Source organism: Somniosus microcephalus, chromosome 28, assembly GCF_052327205.1.
Source record: "Somniosus microcephalus isolate GS21.2 chromosome 28, FLI_Smic_1.0, whole genome shotgun sequence".
NCBI classification, from domain to species: Eukaryota; Metazoa; Chordata; class Chondrichthyes; order Squaliformes; family Somniosidae; genus Somniosus; species Somniosus microcephalus.
The window spans coordinates 39,423,940-39,446,887 of NC_141014.1; the positions used below are offsets into that span (position 1 = coordinate 39,423,940).

Genomic DNA, 22,948 nt, shown 5'->3' on the forward strand with positions numbered 1-22,948 from the left:
AAAGATCCCACGGCCACTATATAAAGAAGAGCGGGGGAGTTCTCCCCGGTGCCCTGGCTGATACTTCTCCCTCAAGCAACATCACCAAAAACAGATTAACTGATCAGTCATCTCATTGCTGTGTGGCATTTTGCTGTGTGCAAAATTGAATGCCGTGCTTGACTGGACAACAGTCACTGTATTTTATAGTAATTTTTCGAAAATGAGAAAGGAAGAAAAAAGATGACTTTCATTTCTATAGCGCCTTTCACAACCTCAGGACGTCCTAAAGCGCTTTACAGCCAATGAAGTACTTTTTGAAGTGTAGTCACTGTTGTAATGTAGGAAACACGGCCACCAATTTGCACACAGCAAGCTCCCACAAACAGCAATGTGATAATGACCAGATAGTCTGGTTTAGTTTTCCCCTTCGCCCGGCACCTTCCCGTGCAAGCGCAGGAGATGTAACATCTGCCCTTATACCGCCCCCCTTCCCACTGTCCAGAGCCCCAAACACCCCTTCCAGGTGAAACAGCGATTTACTTGTACTTCTTGCAATTTAGTATATTGTATTCGCTGCTCACGATGCGGTCTCCTCTACACTGGGGAGACCAAACGCAGATTGGGTGACCGCTTTGCGGAACACCTCCGTTCAGTCCGTAAGGGTGACCCCGAGCTTCCGGTCGCCTGTCACTTTACTTCTCCGCTCCAGTCCCACTCTGACCTCTCGGTCCTCGGCCTCTTACACTGTTCCAACGAAGCTCAGCGTAAGCTCGAGGAACAGCACCTCATCTCTCGATTAGGCACTTTACAGCCTTCTGGACTCAACATCGAGTTCAACAATTTCAGACCATAAATTGGCCCCTGTATTTCTTTCTTTTTCTCTTATTTCCTCACATGGTAACTGTTAATGTTGCTGCCATCATCGTCTAGAGGCATCTTTTGTTTCTTAACTTGTCCCATGACCTCTCCTTTTGCCTCGCACCATCATCCCTTTTGTCAGTCAATCTCTCCTGCCTTCCAGCCTATCACAGACCTTCCCTTTGTTCTTTCCTCCCCTCCCCTCTGCCCCTGCTCAAACATCTCTCCTCCCCAACCTTTTCCAGTTCTGACGAAGGGGTCGACCTGAAATGTTGACTGTTTCTCTCTCCTCGATGCTGCCTGACCTGCTCAGTGTTTCCAGCACTTCCTGTTGTTATTTCACATTTCCAGCATTCGCAGTATTTTGCTATTGTCATCTGTTTTAGTGATGTTGGTTGAGGGATTAATATTGGCAAGGACACCGGGGAGAAATCCTCTCATGCTCTTCAAAATAGTGGCCGTGGGATCTTTTACGTCCATCTGAGAGAGCAGGCTTGGTTTAACGTCTCATCCGAAAAACAGCACCTCCGACAGTGTAGTGCTCCCTCAGTACCGCCCCTCCGACAGTGCAGCACTCCCTCAGTACTGCCCCTCCGACAGTGCGGCACTCCCTCAGTACTGCCCCTCCGACAGTGCGGCGCTCCCTCAGTACTGCCCCTCCGACAGTGCGGCGCTCCCTCAGTACTGCCCCTCCGACAGTGCAGCGCTCCCTCAGTACTGCCCCTCCGACAGTGCGGCGCTCCCTCAGTACTGCCCCTCCGACAGTGCAGCGCTCCCTCAGTACTGCACCTCTGACAGTGCGGCGCTCCCTCAGTACTGCCCCTCCGACAGTGCAGTGCTCCCTCAGTACTGCCCCTCCGACAGTGCGGCGCTCCCTCAGTACTGCCCCTGCGACAGTGCGGTGCTCCCTCAGTACTGCCCCTGCGACAGTGCGGTGCTCCCTCAGTACTGCCCCTGCGACAGTGCGGTGCTCCCTCAGTACTGCCCCTCCGACAGTGCGGCACTCCCTCAGTACTGCCCCTGCAACAGTGCAGCGCTCCCTCAGTACTGCCCCTCCGACAGTGCAGCGCTCCCTCAGTACTGCACTGGGAGTGTCAGCCTCTTCATCTAACTCTATCAGCATAAGGTTCTCTCGATCTATCCTACCCTCGGGGTTTGGCGTGTGTGCAAAACACGAGTGAAAGGTTACACGGTCAAGGGAAGCAGCCTCAAGATTTTGGCGTAATGGTCTGAGTGTCAGTTGGTGACCACATGTTGTCCTCTTTTTTCAGTCCAGCCTTCGAAGCTCTCACTACATCCCGTGGGGCGCGGGCAGCGGCTGGGGCAGCCGGCGGGCCAGTTGGAACAGCATGGGCCGCGCTTCGAGCTTGAAACGGAAGCCCCACTGCGGGGAACACGAGTCGCTCCTCTCCGGCGACGGCCGCAAGACCTCCTCCGACGACCCCGAGGACATCAGACCCGAGGTGGTCAACGGCTCCAGCCTCTTGCACCGCCGGGCGCTCTCCCTGGACACCAAAGGTTCCGGCGACTTGCCAGAGCTCCTCCAGGTCCCGACTGTGCAGCCATCATTGGGCAGGAAGAACAGCATAGCAACGGTTACCGTGGACCACAGGGACTGCAATGGCAAAGGCCCGCACATTGTGAAGGAGATCTTTCCAAAGATGAACAACCGAAAAGAGAGGAGTGTTTATGACGAGGAAATTGACTATGTAAGTTGACTAGTTGGAGATTGTATAATTAAGATCAAAATGAAGGAAGGGGGGCACAGAGCTATATCCATCTGTCCCCCTATCTAAAAATCACGCTGATTAACTTTGAAAGTTTTTTTATACAAGAGAGGGCCAATTTCTTCATTGTCAAGGTTGGAAGATGTCGGTGCTGGGAACGGATCATTATCTTATTCTTGCTCTGGTGTTGGTCAGTCCCCAGGTCACAGGTCACATGCAGCCTGGACCAAGATGTTGGATATCCAAAGCAAAAGCTGCGAAATGCTGGAGACGCTCAGTGGGCCGGGCCGCCCCTATGGAGCAAGGCGGGGGGGGGGGCGGATGTCGGGCGTAGCTCTTTGTCCGAACTGAGCAATGGAACAAAAAATAACCGGGCGGCGCGTAAGTCGATTCGCTATCGCCCATCTTTGCACTGTTGACGGATTTCTATCCCGACGTGTCTCAGCACCAAAATCCGAGGAAAATCCCCGACTGAGATGCAGTGACCAGTGTCCCCTGTAAGCTGTGGGGCCGCCCAGTGCTCCAGGGGTCCCGCCCAGTGCTCCAGGGGTCCCGCACAGCGCTCCAGGGGTCCCGCACAGCCGGCTTGTGGGCTTTTATATAGAAAAACCGCACACGCACGGTATTCTGAATGGGCCGCACGGCCCCACAAAAAAAATGACAGGGTACATTGGCGCTGTGACCTCTCCATTCCTTGCTTCAGTCGTCCACAGGACCTCGGAATGAGATTTGCAATTAGGCACTGGACTGCCGGTAGTTTTGTGAAGGGAAAGTGGATGGGGAGAGAGGGGAAGAAGATGGAGAGAAGGAGGAAGAGGACGGGGAGGAGGAGGAAGAGGATGGGGAGAAGGAGGAAGAGGACTTGGAGGAGGAGGAAGAGGACGGGGAGGAGGAGGAAGAGGACGGGGAGGAGGAGGAAGAGGACGGGGAGGAGGAGAGAAGGATGGGGAGAAGGAGGAAGAGGAGGGGAAGGTTAGAGGTCAGGGAAGAGGATGTGGAGAATGGGGAGAGGACCGAGGAGGAGGAAGAGGACAGGGAGAAGGAGGAGAGGACCGAGGTGGAGGAAGAGGGTGGGGAGAAGGAGGAGCGGACCGAGGTGGAGGAAGAGGGTGGGGAGGTTGGATGGCCTGTTTCTGTTCTGTAAATTCTATGTAAGGATGCAGTCATTTCAGGGCAGGTGTAATCCAGTCACAGTGACAGTGGGAACACAGATTGTTAAATGGCAACGGAGAACTTTGATTTACGGACTGGAAACTGCTTCAAAGGAGCGTTTAAGATTTTATTTTTAGGAATGCTTGAAGTCACATGGCTCATCTACAATCAAGTCAAGGAACAAGCGGATCTATGAATGGACAAGGAAAGGCTTTTCAGGGGCTCCCCAGTTGCTGGTGTCGGGAGGTGGAGAGAGCACTTTGCTGAAATTAATTCACTTTTTTCAGCTTAGCTTTACCAATTAGAGGCAGAATCAAGGTTTAGAAACCTACCAATACAACAACAACTTGTATTTATATAGCGCCTTTAACATCGAGAACCGTCCCAAGGTGCTTCACAGGAGCGATTAGACAGAATTTGACACCGAGCCACATGAGGAGATATTTGGACAGGCGACCAAAAGCTGGGTCAGAGAGGTCGGTTTTAAGGAGCGTCTTAAAGGAGGAGAGAGAACCGGAGAGGTTTAGGGAGGGAATTCCAGAGCTCGGGGCCCAGACAGCTGAAGGCACGGCCACCAATGGTGGAGCGATGGAAATCGGGGGATGTGCAAGAGGCCAGAAATTGAGGAATTCAGAGACCTCGGAGGGTTGTAGGGCTGGAGGAGGGTACAGAAATAGGGAGGGGGCGAGACCATGGAGGGATTTGAAAACAAAGATGAGAATTTTAAAATCGAGGCGTTGCCGGATTGGGAGCCAATGTAGGTCAGCGAGCACAGGGGGTGATGGGTGAACGGGACTTGGTGTGAGTTCTGACACGGGCAGCTTATAATAGGGTGACAGGGTAAGGTGTGACATCCATGACATCGAAAACCTCTATCACAGCACCCACTACAGGTATAACCGGTACTACAGTCAGTCTAATACAAAAAGAAAATACTGCAGACGCTAGAAATCTGAAATAAAAACAGAAAATGCTGGAGACACTCAGCAGGTCAGGCAGCATCTGTGAAGAGAGAAACAGAGTTAACGTTTCAGGTCGATGGCAGAAACATGGCAGATGCAATATAATGTGGATAAATGCGAGGTTACCCACTTTGGTGGCAAAAACAGGAAGGCAGATTATTATCTAAATGGCAATAGATTGGGAGAAGGGGAAGTGCAACGAGACCTGGGTGTCCTTGTGCACCAGTCGCTGAAGGTAAGCATGCAGGTGCAGCAGGCGGTTAAGAAGGCAAATGGTATGTTGGACTTCATAGCGAGAGGGTTTGAGTACAGGAACAAGGATGTCTTGCTGCAGTTGTACAGGGCCTTGGTGAGACCACACCTTGAGTATTGTGTGCAGTTTTGGTCGCCTTATCTGAGGAAGGATGTTTCTTGCCATGGAAGGAGTTCAGCGAAGATTCACCAGGCTGATACCTGGGATGGCAGGAATGACGTATGAGGAGAGATTGGGTCGATTGGGCTTGTTTAGAAGAATGAGAGGGGATCTCATTGAAACTTATAAAATTCTGACAGGACTAGACAGACTAGATGCAGGAAGGATGTTCCCGATGGTGGGGGAGTCCAGAACCAGGGGTCACAGTCTAAGGATAAGGGGTAGGTCATTTAGGACAGAGATGAGGAGGAATTTCTTCACCCAGAGAGTGGTGAACCTGTGGAATTCTCTACCACAGAAGGCAGTAGAGGCCAATTCATTAAATATATTCAAGAAGGAGTTGGATATATTTCTTAAGGCTAAAGGGATCAAGGGATATGGGGAGACGGCAGGGACAGGGTACTGAATTTGGATGATCAGCCATGATCTCATTGAATGGCGGAGCAGGCTCGAGGGGCCGAATGGCCTACTCCTGCTCCTATCTTCTATGTTTCTATGTCAGAACTGGAAAAAAGCAGGCTTTTTTTGCTGAAATTAATTCACAGGCTTTTTTCCGGTTCTGACGAAAGGTCATCGACCTGAAACGTTAACTCTGTTTCTCTCTTCACAGATGCTGCCCTGGCCTGCTGAGTGTCTCCGGCATTTTCTGTTTTTTATTTTTTACTACAGTCAGTCTAATGGGTTTCCCCACAGGGGTAAGATGACCAATAAAGTTTTCAATGAAGCACTTGTCAAATTTAATATATAACGGGTAAATTTTGAAGAGTCCTTTTGATGATGATAAACACAATAAAGGAAATGAATTCAATTTATACACTAGCCGTGTGGCCTTTGCCAAATTAATCTTAATTGTACTGGAACTCGGGGCAGCTTTGTGCTGTTGTCTCGGATTGACGAGCTCTCAATGGAGACAAGTGACTTGCTTAAACACCTTAACTCTGTGACATATTTTTAAAAATAACTAAATCTATTGGGAACAGGTCCAAAAATACCTAGAGTGCATTTTGCTTAAACCTGCTGAAGCAATTTCTTAATGTAATATTAATGAAGGTTGATGACTTTCCTGGGGATACAGATTCTTCCAGTAACCGCCAATCTGGATGGCAGACAAGTTACACAAACCCTTTCAAACTGATTGGAATAAGCAACAGCTGGTATTTATACGGAGCTCCTCGCCACAGTGACAAGTCTCGGAGCAGTTCCTCAAGCAGAAGGATGGACACTAAGGTGGGAGTTTAAGTGGGGTGGGGGGGAGAGGCTGCAGGTAGAGTCAAAGATTTGGGTTTTAAGGAGACTTTTGATGGCAAGGTAGGAAACAGCAAAGGAAAGTGACCTGAGATTGAGAGTCCCAGAGGGCAGGGTCATAGGCGTAGAAATCTGTCTTGACCGGTGTCGCAAGATGGACAAATTGGCAGCTGGCTTCTCGCCCGTGGATAGAAAATCGGACAGGATGTACAAATGGGGCATCCGATTGGCAATGGCCTGTTTTGCGCTTCTACCCAAACTGAATTTCTGGCCCACGGTTACTGAAAGAGCAGCGTCCGGCGGAGCGAATGGACTGGGAGCAAGCGATGGTCCAGCGTCAATGGCTGGAGGGTGGCGTAGGACTGCAAGAGGTCACCAGGATAAAGCGCAGCAAAGGCCAAGAGGGCATTTGAAGAGTCAGATGGCGATGTGGAATTGGTTCAGTGGGGCGCAGGGAACCAATGGAATTTGGCGAAGATTGGGAAGGGGGGGAAATTGGGACAGCAGGGGTTTTGAATGGGAAGAGGCCATTGCCTCACAGGATGGAATCGGTGGCTTTGACCAGGGTGGTTTTGGTGTTGGAGGTGGAGTGGAACTGAATTGGAAGGACTGGAATGGGGTGATGGTGGGAGGAAGGACTGCATTGACTGTAGGACCTGGGCACCCACCATGTGGACTGTAGTCTAACGGCCCATAGACTTGTACTGGAGGATTGGTGGAGATGAACTGTCCAGAAACGGGAGGGCCTTGCATCGCAGGGTGATGTTGAGGGGGTGGGCAGCTGGAGACTCACTGGAAGGGCATTGCGAACTTGTGCCCACCACAAGCTGGGTTGAAGCTTTCTCAAACTCCTTTCACTGAGATTTCTTGTAGCTAAAATCACCCTGGTCAAATTATGACTTGTGTATCGTGCTCGGGAGGAACAGGTGACTGTGGACCTCTGGTTCCCCAAAGCTCTCCACCACTGAGGGTTTTCCTCACCTCGTGTCTGGGTCTGTTGTAGACTCACTGATAGAGATCGACCACTGTGATTGGTCAACAACTCCATTATCGTTGGATCAAGCGACCACCAGGATGTTCTACTTGGAGCAGAAAAGGCTAAGAGGAGATTTGATTGAGGTGTTGAAAATCATGAAGGACTTAGACAGAGTAAATAAAAAGAAACAATTTATAATGGCTGAAGGGTCGATGATGAGAGGACACAGATTTAAGGTGATTGGCAAAAGAACCAGAGGCGACAGGAGGGAAAACTTTTTTACAACGAGTGGTTAGGATTTGGAACGCGCTGCCTGATAGGGCGATGGATACAGATTCAATAATAGCCTTCAAAAGGGAATTGGATAAAGACTTAAAGGAGAAAATATTTCAGGGATATGGGGAAAGAGCGGGGGAGCGGGACTGACTGGATTGCTCCTCGAAAGAGCCAGCGCGGACTCGATGGGCCGAATGGCCTCCTTCTGTGCTGCACTATTTAGGGGCCGGAATTTTTCCCTAAAAAAAAAACGAGTGTGTTTGGAGCGTGGGGCAGTTAAAGTGTTAAAAATAGAATTCCCGACCTGATCCCAACTCCAACCCGTCCACTTCCGGTTTTGCCGGAGGCGGGCGACCAACCCGCTCCCAGGGGCCGTTACCTCAATTTAAATATTGTAATGAGGCTGACAGCCTCTCTTTCACCATCCATTTTGAATTTAACATGTGGATGGGTTTCACACATTCCTGAAACCCAGCAGTTAAACCGAGGCAGGGACTGCTGCATCCAGGAATCCAGGAGGTCAGTGGCTTTACATCTACCTCCTGGATCCAGGGTCCCAACCATACCCCACCCCCGCGATCAGAGACCCCTCCCCACCACGAGGCCTCCGATCATCCCCCTCCACGCCGCCCAGGCCCACCTCCCCCTACCACCGATGATGATGAGGTTGGCCACTATCTTCCGGTGGCCAACCCCAATCCTTTCCCCCCCCCCCCCCCCCACACCCCCCTGGCCGCTCCCCGCCCCCCGCCGATCCTCCCCCCACCCCGCCACATCCCCACCCGATTGCCAAGCCCCCCCTCCCGCGATCACTCCCCCGGACTGGACCCTCACTTCTAAGAACATAACATAAGAAATAGGATCAGGAGTCGGCCATTCGGCCCTTCGAGCCTGCTCCGCCATTCAATGAGATCATGGCTGATCTTCTGCCTCAACTCCATTCACCGGCCCTATCGCCATATCCCTTGATGCCCTTACTAGTCAGAAATCTATCGACTTCTGTGTTGAATATACCCAATGACTGAGCCTCCACAGCCCTCTGGGGTAGAGAATTCCAAAGATTCACCACCCTCTGTGTGAAGAAATTTCTCCTCATCTCAGTCCTGAGTGGCCGACCCTTTGTCCTGAGGCTGTGGCCCCTGGTTCTAGACTCCCCAGCCAGGGGAAACATCCTCCCAGCATCCACCCTGCCAAGCCCCACTTCTGAGGCCTGCCCGCCCGCAGCCAGCCAGCCTCTCAACCTGGCTGGCTGTGGGCGGAAATCCGAGGCCCTGCCGTTAAAGGCGGCAGGGCCTGTGGGAAAACTGGACTCCCGTGTTTCCCGTCCGCCTCGGAGGCCCCGCCCCCAACCCACCTCCCTTGAGAAAATTCCGGCCGATGCTTCTATGATTCCATAAGGTGATTCCATATTGTAGGGGGTACGGTAGGGTAGCAGTAATGTCACTGGGCTAGTAATCCAGAGGCCAGGACTAATGATCCAGGGACATCAGTTCAAATCCCACCACGGCAGCTGGGGAATTTAAATTCAGTTAATTAAATAAACCTGGAATGTAAAAAAAAAAGCTAGTATCAGTAATGACTGTGAAACTACCGGGTTCACTAATGTCCTGAAGGGAAGGAAATCTGCCATCCTTACCCGGTCTGGCCGATATGTGACTCCAGACCCACAGCAATGTGGTCGACTCTTAACTGCCCTCTGAAATGGCGGCTCACCACCACCTTCTCAAGGGCAACAAGGGATGGGCAATAAATGCCAGCGATGCCCACATCCCGTCAATGAATAAAAATAAAAGATGGGCCGTGGTCTTTTTTCATCTAGCAATTCCTATGTTCCTATTACAGAAAGAAAACCCTCATCTTATCAGTCCATTAGGTGAAAGGACTATGCTCCACTCTATATGACTAGAGTTAAGAAACAATAGACGTGCCATTCCACTCCTAGGTGTATTCTATAGGCCACCAACTAGTAGGAAAAATATGGAGGAGCAAATATGCAGAGAGGTGCAAGAACTATAGAGTAGTGATAATGGGGGACTTCAACTATCCTAAGATAGACTGGGATAGTAATAGTGTAAGGGGCAGAGAGGGGGAAGAATTTCTGAAGTGTGTTCAGGAGAACTTTCTTGGATCAGTACGTTTCCGCTCTAACAAGGGAGAAGGCATTGTTGGATCTGGTTCTGGGGAATGAGGTAGGGCAAGTTTCAGTAGATGAACATTTAGGGAACAGTGATCATAGTATGATAAGGTTTAGATTAGCTGTGGAAAAGGACAGGGAGCAATAGAAACATAGAAGATAGGCCTCGGGTGACTGTCTGTGTGGAGTTTGCACATTCTCCCCGTGTTTGCGTGGGTTTTCTCCGGGTGCTCCGGTTTCCTCCCACAGTCCAAAGATGTGCGGGTTAGGTTGATTGGCTATGATAAATTGACCCTTAGTGTTAGGGGGATTAAATACGTGGGGTTACAGGGATAGGGTGGGACATGTGTTGGTGTAGGGGTTACGGGGATCGGGTGGGATATGTGTCGGTGCAGGCTCGATGGGCCGAAATGGCCTCTATCTGCACTGTGGGGTTTCTGTGTGATTCTGTGTGTGAGTAGGCCATTCGGCCCCTCGAGCCTGCTCCGCCATTTAATGAGATCATGGCTGATCATCCAAACTCAGTACCCTGTCCCTGCTTTCTCCCCATATCCCTTGATCCCTTTAGCCTTAAGAAATATATCTAACTCCTTCTTGAATATATTTAATGAATTGGTCTCAACTGCCTTCTGTGGTCGAGAATTTCACAGGTTCACCACTCTCTGGGTGAAGAAATTCCTCCTCATCTCTGTCCTAAAAGGCTTCGCTGCACTCCCTCCATGGCAAGAACATCCATCCTCAGATAAGGCGACCAAAACTGCACACAATACTCAAGGTGTGGTCTCACCAAGGCCCTGTACAACTGCAGCAAGACATCCTTGTTCCTGTACTCAAACCCTCTTGCTACGAAGGCCAACATACCATTTGCCTTCTTAACCACCTGTTGCACCTGCATGCTTACCTTCAGCGACTGGTGCACAAGGACACCCAGGTCTCGTTGCACTTCCCCTTTTCCCAATCTATTGCCGTTCAGATAATAATCTGTCTTCCTGAGCCAATTTCAGTGGGGTGAGAACGGATCTGGCCCGGGTAAATTGGAATCAAAGATTGGTGGGCAAAACTGTAGTGGAACAATGGGCTGCCTTTAAAGAGGAAATAGTTCGGGTAGAGTCGAGGTACATTCCCACGAGGGGGAAAGGCAGGGCAACTAAAGTCAGAGCTCCCTGGATGACAAAAGAGATAGAGAGTAAGATGAAGCAGAAAAAGAGGGCGTATGACAGATGTCAGGTCGAGACTACATCGGAGAATCAGGCTAAATATAGAAAGTTCAGAGGAGTGAAAAAGAAAATAAGAGGGGCAAAGAGAGGGTATGAGAATAGAATGGCAGCCAACATAACATAGTAAACGGGTAGTAAGAGGAGTGGTGGGGCCGATTAGGGACTAAACAGGAGACCTACGCATGGAGGCAGAGGGCATGGCTGAGGTGCTAAATGAGTACTTTGCATCTGTCTTCACCAAAGAAGATGGTGCCAAAGTCAAAGTGAAAGAGGAGGTAGTTGAGATACTGGATAAAATAAAAATTGATAAAGAGGAGGTACTGGAAAGGCTGGCTGTACTTAAAGTAGATAAGTCACCAGGAGCAGATGGGATGAATCCGAGGACGCTGAGGGAAGTGAAGGAAGAAATCGCGGAGGTACTGACCATAATCTTCTCATAGTCCTTAGAAACGGGGGTGGTGCCAGAGAACTGGAGAATTGCAAATGTTACACCATTGTTCAAAAAATGGTGTAAAGATAAACCCAGCAACTACAGGCCAGTCAGTTTAACCTCGGTGGTGGGGAAGCTTTTAGAAACAATAATCAGGGACAAAATTAACAAGTGTGGATTAATTAAGGAAAGTCAGCACGGATTTGTTGAAGGCAAATCATGTTTAACCAACTTGATTGAGTTTTTTGATGCGCTAACAGAGAGGGTTGATGAGGGCAATGCGGTTGATGTGATGTACATGGATTTCCAAAAGGCATTTGACAAAGTGCCACATAATAGGCTTGGCAGCAAAGTTGAAGCCCATGGAATAAAAGGGACAGTGGCAGCATGGATACAGAATTGGCTAAGTGACAGGAAACAGAGAGTAGTGGTGAACGGTTGTTTTTCAGACTGGAGGAAGGTATACAGTGGGGTTCCCCAGGGGTCGGTTCTAGGACCACTGCTTTTCTTGATATATATTGGGCCAGAAATTCGGGTCCAAATGTGTGAGTACGGTCTGGGTACTCACGCATCTGGCCAGTGGAAATGCCGGCGTTCAGCATGCACAGCGCATGCGGGGAACGCCGGCATTTCCAGTCCTCTGAACGAAGGGGTTCAGAGGCACAGTGCGTGCGACTGCACAGGCAGCGCTTGCGCAGTGAACTTCGTCGATTTCATTCATGGATTCAGTGAGGGTAAGTCCTTACAAGTTACACTTGAAAAAAGCATGTGTAAAGTTGTTCCAAGTCTGCGGAGGAAGATATATTTTATCGTGGAGCTTCTGAAAGGCAATATTTTTGTTTGGGAAAGGGAGGGAAGCTTTTTTAAGAAATTTTGAGTAAGTTTTAAAGTTTAAATTTTTTTTTTTAAACGGGTTTTCAGAACGGTAGGTAGAAGGAGCAATTGTGGCTGTGTGAATGGAATGTGAAAATGAGTGTTCTAAAATGAGTAATGTAACATTTCCAGCACTTTTAAGAAAGAAACTTTTCATCAGTAATGTCCGCATATATTCCTTTACGTATATGTATGTGTGTTTTATATTCCTTTACTTATGTGTATGAATGTATGTTTTTAATTATGATTTTCCAATAAGTTACTTTCTCTGAAAGTCATAATTAAATAATACATTCATACACATAAGTAAAGGAATATATACATAACACGCAAAGGAATATATACAGACATACATACTTTCAGAAGCTCCACGATAAGAAATATCTTCCTCCGCAGCCTCTGGAGCAACTGTACCCATGCTTTTTTCATGTGTAAGTTGTAAGGACTTGACCTCACTGAAAGCATGAATGAAAGCGGCGAATTTTACTGCGCACATGCTGCCTGTGCAGTCGCACGCGTTCTGCCTCTGAACCCCTTCGTTCAGAGGACAGGAAATGCCGGTTTTCCCCACATGCACTGTGCATGCTGAAAACCGGCATTTCCTCCGGCCAGACGCGTAAGTACCCCGACCGTACTCGCGCATTTGGAAGGGAATTACTGGGCCAACATTTTACATGTCAATAAAATGAAAAATTTAACAATTGCACGATTTGCCCCCTCGCATCTGCGACTGAGGGTCCAAGGAGGTGCATTGCGCAAGAGGTCATCGTCGTACGTATCCTCACACTGTTCCCTTTCGGGAACTGTATGAAGTGGTGGAAGGATTTATGGCCGTGATTAACGCTCATTCCGTGACCGTAACCATCTTTGAACCAGCCATTAGGGTGGTTAGTCCTATGGCGTGAGGGTTTTACGGGCTCCCACAACCCATCTGAGGGGGGGGGCCACCCACACCCACAGACGCAAGTATCCCGCTGAATGTCCACCCAGAATTTATAGTTGGAGCTCCGACTCCACTTGCCGGGACTGTCTGGAGTGGGGTTCGAAACCCTACTCCTTCCGGCCCAGCGGCAGGGATGCTTACCGCTACGCAAAAGGCCCACTCCGCACAAAAGGTGACACCCATACGTTTCCTGCACCTTTTCCCTCCCCGTGACTGGAGCCCTATGCTGCCACTTGAAAGACCAAGCTATCATCTGCCCTTTTTGCGGCGCCTTTGACTTCTCATTACCAATGATGAGCAGGCGCTGCGCCTCCACCTCCTTGAGGAGATTGCTGAGGTCATCATCAGTTCAATTGTGAGTTCTTTTAATGCCGTGAATTGTGCTCATTCCAGCCATTTCACTTTGCTAATCGGATTGGGCCTTTGGCATAGCGGTAGGATCCCCGCCGCTGGGCCAGATCAGGGTAGAGTTTCAAACCCCGCTCCAGACAGTCCCGGCAAGTGGAGTCGGAGCTCCGGCTCTAAATTCTGGGTTGACATCCAGTGGGATATTTGCGTCCGTGGGTGTGGGTGGCCCCCCCTCCTTGTATAGCTTGTGGGAGCCCGTAAAACCCTCCCGCCATAGGACTAACCGCCCTAGTGGCTGGTTCAAAGATGGTTACGGTCACGGAATGAGCGTTAATCATGGCCATAAATCCTTCCACCACTTCATACAGTTCCCCAAAGGGAACAGTGTGAAGACACGTATGACGATGACATTGCTAAATAAATAAATGGAATTAAAAAAATTCTTTTAGGGCTTTTAAAAGTCTTTAAATTGCTTTAATTCTGTTTAAAACTACTTCAGATTCTTCAAAATAATGTAAACGTTTTTAAAAGTTTATAAAAGTTACCAAAATCTTCCAAAAACTTCCAAAAACCTATTTAAACTGCTGCTTTGCATGTAAAAATGCTTAGCAGCTTGGCAGAAACATTGGGGGCGTGTCCTGTTAAACTGAGACCTCAAGGGGCGTGTCTCAGTTGCACAGCGCGCTACAGGCTTCGCGCTGGCTGCACTCCTGGGCGGCGTGACGTCATACGCTGCCCGGGATTCTTCTTTTTCAAAATCGAATTCCAGGCGTCCCTGGAGGTCAACGGCCAGCGCGTCGGGTAAGTGCATATCAGGGGCTTGCACGCGCGGCAAGCCCCCGATCTGAATTTCTGGCCCATAAATGACTTGGATGAGGGTGTACAGGGCACAATTTCAAAATTTTCAGATGACACAAAACCTGGAAGTATAGTGAACAGTGAGGAGAGTGATAGACTTCAAGAGGACATAGACAGGCTGGTGGAATGGGCGGACACGAAGCAGAAGAAATTTAACGCAGAAAAGTGTGAAGTGATACATTTTGGTAGAAAGAATGAAGAGAGGAAATATAAACTAAAGGGTACAATTCTAAAGGGGGTGCAGGAACAGAGACACCTGGGGGTATATGTGCACAAATCGCTGAAGGTGGCAGGGCAGGTTGAGAAAGCGGTTAAAAAAGCTTACGGGATCCTGGGCTTCATAAATAGAGGTACAGAGTACAAAAGTGTGGAAATTATGATGAACCTTTATAAAACACTGGTTCGGCCTCAACTGGAGTACTGTGTCCAATTCTGGGCACCGCACTTTAGGAAGGATGTGAAGGCCTTAGAGAGGGTGCAGAAAAGATTTACAAGAATAATTCCAGGGATGAGGAACTTCAGTTACGTGGATAGACTGGAGAAGCTGGGGTTGTTCTCCTTGGAGCAGAGAAGGTTGAGAGGAGATTTGATAGAGGTGTTCAAAATCATGAGGGGTCTAGACAGAGTAGATAGAGAGAAACTGTTCCCATTGGCGGAAGGGTCGAGAATCAGAGGACACAGATTTAAGGTGATTGGCAGAAGAACCAAAGCCGACATGAGGAAAAACTTTTTTACGCAGCGAGTGGTTAGGATCTGGAATGCACTGCCTGAAAGGGTGGTGGAGGCAGATTCAATCGTGGCTTTCAAAAGGGAGTTGGATAAGCACCTGAAGGAAAAAAATTTGCAGGGCTGCGGGGAAAGGGCGGGGGAGTGGGACTAGCTGAAGTGCTCCTGCAGAGAGCCGGCACGGGGCTCGACGGGCCGAATGGCCTCCTTCTGTGCTTTAACCGTTCTCTGATCCTCCGTAGCAGCAATGGCTAGAGACCAGCATTCACAAATCTGAGAAGGTGTTCAGATAGATGGTTGTTCCTCACGTTAATTGGTTTTGATGTCTTCATTGCAGAGCCTGTGCTTCCGAATTCAGAAGATGATGGAAGTTTACAAGCCGGACTGGTGCGATACCCGGGCAGATTGGTCAGTCTACTTATTTTCCCCTCAGAATAGGTAAGATGCAAAATATGGTAATCAGCAGAATATATAATCGTGTTTTTTTTACTCTATGCTAACCTTCAGGATTTTCTGATAAGGCTTTATTATGGCTAAAGGTCTGCAGTGCTGGGTACATGCTAGAGTTTTAAGATGATTAAAGGATTTTCTAGGATAGATAAAGAGAAACTCTTTCCTCTGGTTGGGGGAGTCCAGAACAAGGGGGCGTGACCTTAAAATTAGAGCCAGGCCGTTCAGGGGTGATGTCAGGAAGCACTTCTTCACACAAAGGCTGGTGGAAATCTGGAACTCTCTCCCCCAAAAGGCTGTTGAGGCTGGGGGTCAATTGGAAATTTCAAAACTGAGATTGATAGATTTTTGTTGGGTGAGGGTATTCAGGGATATGGATCCTAGGTGGAGTTGAGGTGCAGATCAGCCACGATCCCGTTGAACGGCGGAACAGGCTCGAGGGGCTGAATGGCTTTCTCCCGTTTCTGACAGCAGTTATGAATTCAGCCCGGGACCTCCGACCCCAATCCCACCAAAGGTCAGGGAAGGGTGGGGGGGGGTCGCTTAATTTAAATACTGATGGCGGCCACCCATGGCACATCTGGAAGACCTGCCTTCTCCCAGAGGTGTGCACATCGCCTGCGCACTGCCACTTTGGGGAGCGGGGAGTGTTACATAGAAACATAGAAGATAGGAGCAGGAGTAGGCCATTCGGCCCCTCGAGCCTGCTCTGTCATTCAAAGCGATCATGGCTGATCATCCAAATTCAGTACCCTGTCCCTGCTTTCTCCCCATATCCCTTGATCCCTTTAGCCTTAAGAAATATATCTAACTCCTTCTTGAATCTATTTAATGAATTGGCCTCGACTGCCTTCTGTGGTAGAGAATTCCACAGGTTCACCACTCTCTGGGTGAAGAAATTCCTCCTCATCTCTGTCCTAAATGGTTTACCCCTTATCCTTAGACTTTGACCCCTGGTTCTGGACTCCCCAACCATCGGGAACATCCTTCCTGCATCTAGTCTGTCCAGTCCTGTCAGAATATTATAAGTTTCAATGAGATCCCCTCTCATTCTTCTAAACTCCAGTGAGTATAAGCCCAATCGACCCAATCTCTCCACATATGTCATTCCTGCCATCCCAGGTATCAGCCTGGTGAATCTTTGCTGAACTCCTTCCATGGCAAGAACATCCTTCCTCAGATAAGGCGACCAAAACTGCACACAATACTCAAGATGTGGTCTCACCAAGGCCCTGTACAACTGCAGCAAGACATCCTTGTTCCTGTACTCAAACCCTCTCGTTACGAAGGCCAACATACCATTTGCTTTATTAACCGCCTGTTCATAAGAACATAAGAAATAGGAGCAGGAGTAGGCCAATCGGCCCCTCGAGCCTGCTCCGCCATTCAATAAGATCATGGCTGATCTGATCCTAACCGCCAATCTACTATCACAGAACCATCTCCTGAATCTAACAGAGTTAGACACACGAAATAGGAGCAGGATCAGGCTACATGGCCCCTGGGCCCGCTCCGCTACCCACAGGGGCATGACCGATCCGAACCTAGACTCATGTCCAAATTCCTGCCCGCTCCCCGTAACCCTTAATTCCCTTTACTTCTAGGAAACTGTCTATTTCTGTTTTAAATTTATGTAATGATGTAGCTTCTACAGCTTTTTGGGGCAGCATATTCCATGGACCTACCACCCTCTGAGTGAAGTAGTTCCTCCTCATCTCAGTTTTGAAAGAGCAGCCCCTTATTCTAAGACTATGCCCCCTAGTTCTAGTTTCACCCATCATCGGGTACATCCTCCCCGCATCCACCCGATCCAACCTCTTCACAATCTTATATGTTTCAATAAGATCGCCTCTCATTCTTCTGAACTCCAATGAGTAGAGTCCCAATCTACTCAACCTCTCCTCATATGTCCATCCACTCATCCCCGGGATTAACCGAGTGAACCTTCTTTGTACTGACTCGAGAGCAAGTATGTCTTTTCTTAAGTATGGACACCAAAACTGTATGCAGTATTCCAGGTGCGGTCTCACCAATACCTTGTACAACTGAAGCAATACCTCCCTATTTTTATATTCTATCCCCCTAGCAATGAAAGCCAACATTCCATTGGCCTTCTTAATCACTTGCTGCACCTGCATACTAACCTTTTGAGTTTCGTGCACCAGGACCCCCAGATCCCTTTGTACTTCAGTACTTTCCAGTTTCTTGCCATTAATATAATAACTTACTCTACGATTTTTCCTGCCAAAGTGCATAACCTCACACTTTCCAGTATTGTATTCCATCTGCCAAATCTCTGCCCACTTACTTAGCCTGTCTATGTCCCCTTGCAGGTTTTTTATGTCCTCCTCACTCACTACTTTCCCTCCCATCTTAGTATCATCTGCAAACTTTGATATGTTACACTCGGTCCCCTCCTCCAAATCGTTAATATAGATTGTAAAGAGTTGGGGACCCAGCACTGACCCCTGCGGAACACCACTAGTTACTGATTGCCAGTCTGAGAATGAACCATTTATCCCAACTCTCTGCCTTCTGTTAGATAGCCAATCCTCTATCCATGCCAGAATATTACCCCCAATCCCGTGATTTTTTATCCTAAGCAATAATCTCTGGTGTGGCACCTTGTCAAATGCCTTTTGGAAGTCTAAATACACTACGTCCACTGGTTCCCCTTTATCCACCCTATATGTTACTTCCTCAAAGAACTCCAGCAAATTTGTCAAACATGACTTCCCCTTCATAAAACCATGCTGACTTTGTCCTATTAAATTATGTTTATCCAAATGTCCTGTTACTGTCTCCTTAATAATGGACTCCAAAATTTTACCTGCCATAGATGTTAGGCTAACCGGTCTATAGTTTCCAGCCTTCTGTCTACTGCCCTTTTTAAATAAGGGTGTTACATTAGCAGTTTTCCAGTCTGCCGGGACCTTTGCTGAGTCCAGGGAGTTTTGGAAAATTATTACCAATGCATCCACAATCCCTACCGCCACTTCCCTCAAGACCCTAGGATGTAAGCCATCAGGTCCAGGTGATTTATCCGCCTTGAGTCCCATTATTTTACCGAGTACCACTTCCTTAGTGATTTTGATCGTGTTTAGCTCCTCCCCCCCATTAGCCCCCTGTTTGTCCAGTGTTGGGATATTCTTAGTGTCCTCTACTGTAAAGACTGATACAAAATATTCATTTAGTGTTTTTGCCATCTCCATATTTCCCACCATTAATTTCCCGGTCTCATCCTCTAAGGGACCAACATTTACTTTAGCCAACCTTTTTCTTTTTATATAACTATAAAAACTCTTACTATCTGTTTTTATATTTTTTGCTAATTTACTTTCATAATCTATCTTCCCTTTCTTAATCAATCTTTTTGTTATTTTTTGCTGTCTTTTAAAGTTTTCCCAATCCTCTATCCTCCCACTAGATTTGGCTACTTTATATGCCCTTGTTTTTAGTCGAATACTATCCTTAATTTCTTTACTTAGCCATGGATGGCTGTCTTTTCTTTTACACCCTTTTCTTCTCAGTGGAATATTTTTTTTTTGGAAGTTGTAAAATAACTCCTTAAATGTACACCACTGATCATGTACCGTCTTACCCTTTAATCTATTTTCCCAGTCCACTCTAATCAATTCCGCTCTCATACATTCATAGTCTCCTTTATTCAAGCTTAGCACGCTTGTTTGAGATCCAACCTTCTCACCCTCTAATTGAATATGGAATTCAACCATATTATGGTCACTCATTCCAAGGGGATCCTTTACTAGGACATTTTTAATTAATCATGTCTCGTTACACAGGACCAAATCTAAGGTTGCTTGCCCCCTGGTCGGTTCAGTTACATACTGCTCAAGAAACCCATCCCTAATACACTCAATGAACTCATCCTCAAGGCAGCCCTGCCCAATTTGATTTGTCCAATTAATATGATAGTTAAAATCCCCCATAATTATAGATGTTCCCTATTACAAGCCTCAACTATTTCCTGATTGATACTCCGTCCAACAGAGTTGCAACTGTTCGGAGGCCTATAGACTATGCCCACTAGTGTTTTTTTCACCTTATTATTCCTTATCTCCACCCAAACTGTTTCATTATCCTGATCTTTTGACCCAATATCATTTCTCTGTATTACAGTGATTCCTTCCTTTATTAACATAGCCACCCCACCTCCCCTTCCTTCCTGCCTGTCCTTCCTGATCATTAAATAACCTGGTATGTTTACTTCCCAGGCATTGTCACCCTGCAGCCATGTTTCTGTAATGGCCACAAGATCATACCCATATATAGTTATTTGTGCCATTAACTCGTCTATTTTGTTACGAATGCTACGTGCATTCAGATAGAGAACTTTCAAATATGTTTTGTGACACTTAGTTCCTGCTTTTGCCCTTTTTATTACTTCACCTTTTACTCCATACCTTCTACCCCTTCCTGACACGCTCTGGTTTTTAATTTCCCCACTGCTACCTAAGACTATGACCTTCTCTGTTGTCATTTTTATTATTTGCACTCGAGGAACCTCCCCCCCAACTAGTTAGTTTAAAGCCCTCTCCACAGCCCTAGTTATATGATTCGCCAGGACTCTAGTCCCAGCACTGGCCAAGTGAAGCCCGTCCCAACGGAACAGCTCCCTCCTGCACCAGTACTGGTGCCAGTGTCCCAGGAAGCAAAACCCATTTCTCCCACACCAGTCTTTGAGCCACGCATTTAACTCTCTAATTTTATTTGTCCTAGCCAAATTCGCTCATGGCTCAGGTAAAGATTATTACCCTTGAGGTTCTGTTTTTTAATTTGACCCCTAGCTGCTCATACTCCTTTAACAGAACCGGCTTCCTAGTCCTATCTACGTCGTTTGTACCAACATGGACCACAACAACTGGATCCACCCCGTCCCACTGCAAGTTTCTTTCCAGCCCAGAGGAGATGTCCTTAACCCTGGCACTGGGTAGGCAACACAGCCTTCGGGACTCTCGCTCTCGGCTGCAGAGAACTCTATCTATCCCCCTAATAATACTATCACCTACCACTACAACATTTCTATTTACTCCCCCCTCTTGAATGGCCCCCCGTTCCACGGTGCTGTGGCCAGGTTGCTCATCCTCCCTGCAGTCCCTGCTCCTGTCCCCACAGGGAGTAAGAACCTCGAACCTGTTGGACAACAGCAAGGGCTGCAGCTCCTCCAACACTACCTCCTGGATCCCCGTACCTGCCTCACTCGTAGTCACACCGTCCTGTCCCTGACCATGGGCTACATCTGAATTAATTAACTTCATAGGTGTGACCACCTCCTGAAACACAGAGTCCAGGTACTTCTCCCCCTCCCTGATGTGTCGCAGTGTCTGAAGCTCAGACTCCAGCTCATCAACACGGAGCTGGAGTTCCTGTAGCAGCAGACACTTGTCACAGATGTGATCACTGTGAGCCTCAATATGGTCCACCGGCTCCCACATCTCGCAACAGTAACACATCACCAGCTCCATTCTATGTAATTAATTATTTTTTTTTATTGTTAGTTATGGACACCCTCTGCCCAATTATAGATGCTAGTATCCCCTTTGATTAGTTGGATTGAAATTAAATCAATCCCTCCAATTACACCAGTTAAATGGTTTACCAACAGTCACTCTGCACCAGAAAGGCCCACAGAGTTAAAGTTTGAAAAGAGCACTAACACCCCACTTACCCTAACTCACAGCACTCTCTGCTGACTCGCACTCAGTGCTTGCTCGCACTAGCACTGGTCTTTTTATACTGTTTGTTTGTTTACAGCCAAATGAGTCACCCCTGCTGATTGGTTAGAGAACTGGTTTCCACTGCCTGCTGTGCCAATTTACTCCTACTGCAGTGTTACCTCCCCCAACTCTGTAGAAAGTTAAAAGGTCCCCATTATAAAGGGGGCAGCATTGGAAGTAAAGTTAGAAAAAAGTTACCTTTTTGCAGGGGGAGGTGTGGGGGTTGGTTTGGTGGGGTGGGGTGTTGGATGGGTAGGGTCTAGGCCATGGGCCAGGTCTGGAGTGGTGCCTCCAGGAGCCTGGTGCACCTGGTTCCACTGCCACCTCTGATTCATCGACCGGGAGCCGCAGGAACTCCCAGTGTTGCAAACAGTCGGCTTGTATTATATTCTCTGGAGAATTGGAATGACTCCGGAATGTGGACTACCTTTCTGGTACTTGTCAGATAATGACCCCGGTCCAAAACGTTAACGTACCTTTCTCTTTCAGACGTTGACTGGCCTGCTGTGTACTTCCACCAATTTTCTGTTTTTATTTTAGACTTGTTGGGGATTTTCTTTGCTATCATAAGCTAGCTGTTTCCTTTCTTGCTTGGCGACTGGCAACCTCCTCGTACTTGGGCCTGTTCCTCCGAGTTTAGGGATCAATGTCCCGTCCCAATTAGCCTCGCTCCACAACCTGCGCTGTCTTGGCCAGTCGGTGACTCTTCCAATTCTGTCTTCTCCTCTTGCCTGATTAGGTTCCGCCTGATGTGTCAAATGATCGTCGCCCACAAGCTCTTCGATTACATTGTCTTGGCTTTCATTTTCCTCAACTGCATCACCGTTGCCTTGGAGCGACCCGAGATTGACCAGGGAAGCACAGTGAGTGACCTTTCAACTTTCACCTCTCCAGTGGGTAAAGACTTGCATTTCTATAGCGCCATTCGCAACCTCAGGACGTCCCGAAGACACTTTACAGCCAATGAAGTACTTTTTGAAGTGTAGTCACTGTTGTAATGTGGGAAACGCGGCAGTCAAATTGTGCACAGCAAGCTCCCACAAACAGCAATGTGATAATGACCAGATAATCTGTTTTAGTGATGTTGGTTGAGGGATAAATATTGGCCCCAGGACACCGGGGAGAAATCCCCCCTGCTCTTCTTCGAAATAGCGGGCCGTGGGATCTTTTATGTCCACCTGAGAGGGCAGACGGGGCCTCGGTTTAATGTCTCATCTGAAAGGTGAGACTATCAAAACTGTGTAGGCACTAGTAAAAGAAATCCAAAATTTGTCGGCTGAATTTGGATGAAGGTTACGGGAAAGGAAGAATGGCGACTTAAATTAATTAATGTAATTTCTTTTGGAGGGGCGGGGGAGGGGAGAGAAGCAGTTGTGAGTGGTCATTAGGGTGAGAGATGCCAATTGTGGGGCTGGAACATTTTGGACACTGTCCATCAACAGCGGTCAGGCACAGAAAGACGTAGAAAAATACCTGTCCGTGCTCGGACAGAACGCTCCGCACCTTCCACTGGTGAATCGTTTCAAAGAAATATTATTTTATTTTGGAGCCTCAAAGAAAAGGAAGGAAAGGACAGGCTTGCATTTATGTAGAGCCTTTCGTGTCCCAAAGTGCTGTTGTTATCCAGACGATTGCAGCTGC

General features: G+C 48.0%; 1 protein-coding gene across 1 annotated transcript in view; it reads left to right on the top strand.

Annotated features, from left to right (window-relative positions):
• The window catches only part of LOC147099632 (voltage-dependent T-type calcium channel subunit alpha-1I-like), a 259,865-nt gene that overhangs the window by 117,993 nt on the left and 118,924 nt on the right, over nt 1-22,948 (top strand). Inside the window, exons 16-18 of the mRNA XM_085969212.1 lie at nt 2,112-2,549; nt 15,457-15,557; nt 22,047-22,170. Of these exons, the coding sequence (XP_085825338.1) occupies nt 2,112-2,549; nt 15,457-15,557; nt 22,047-22,170 (663 nt within the window). The remainder of the gene's footprint in view (nt 1-2,111; nt 2,550-15,456; nt 15,558-22,046; nt 22,171-22,948) is intronic.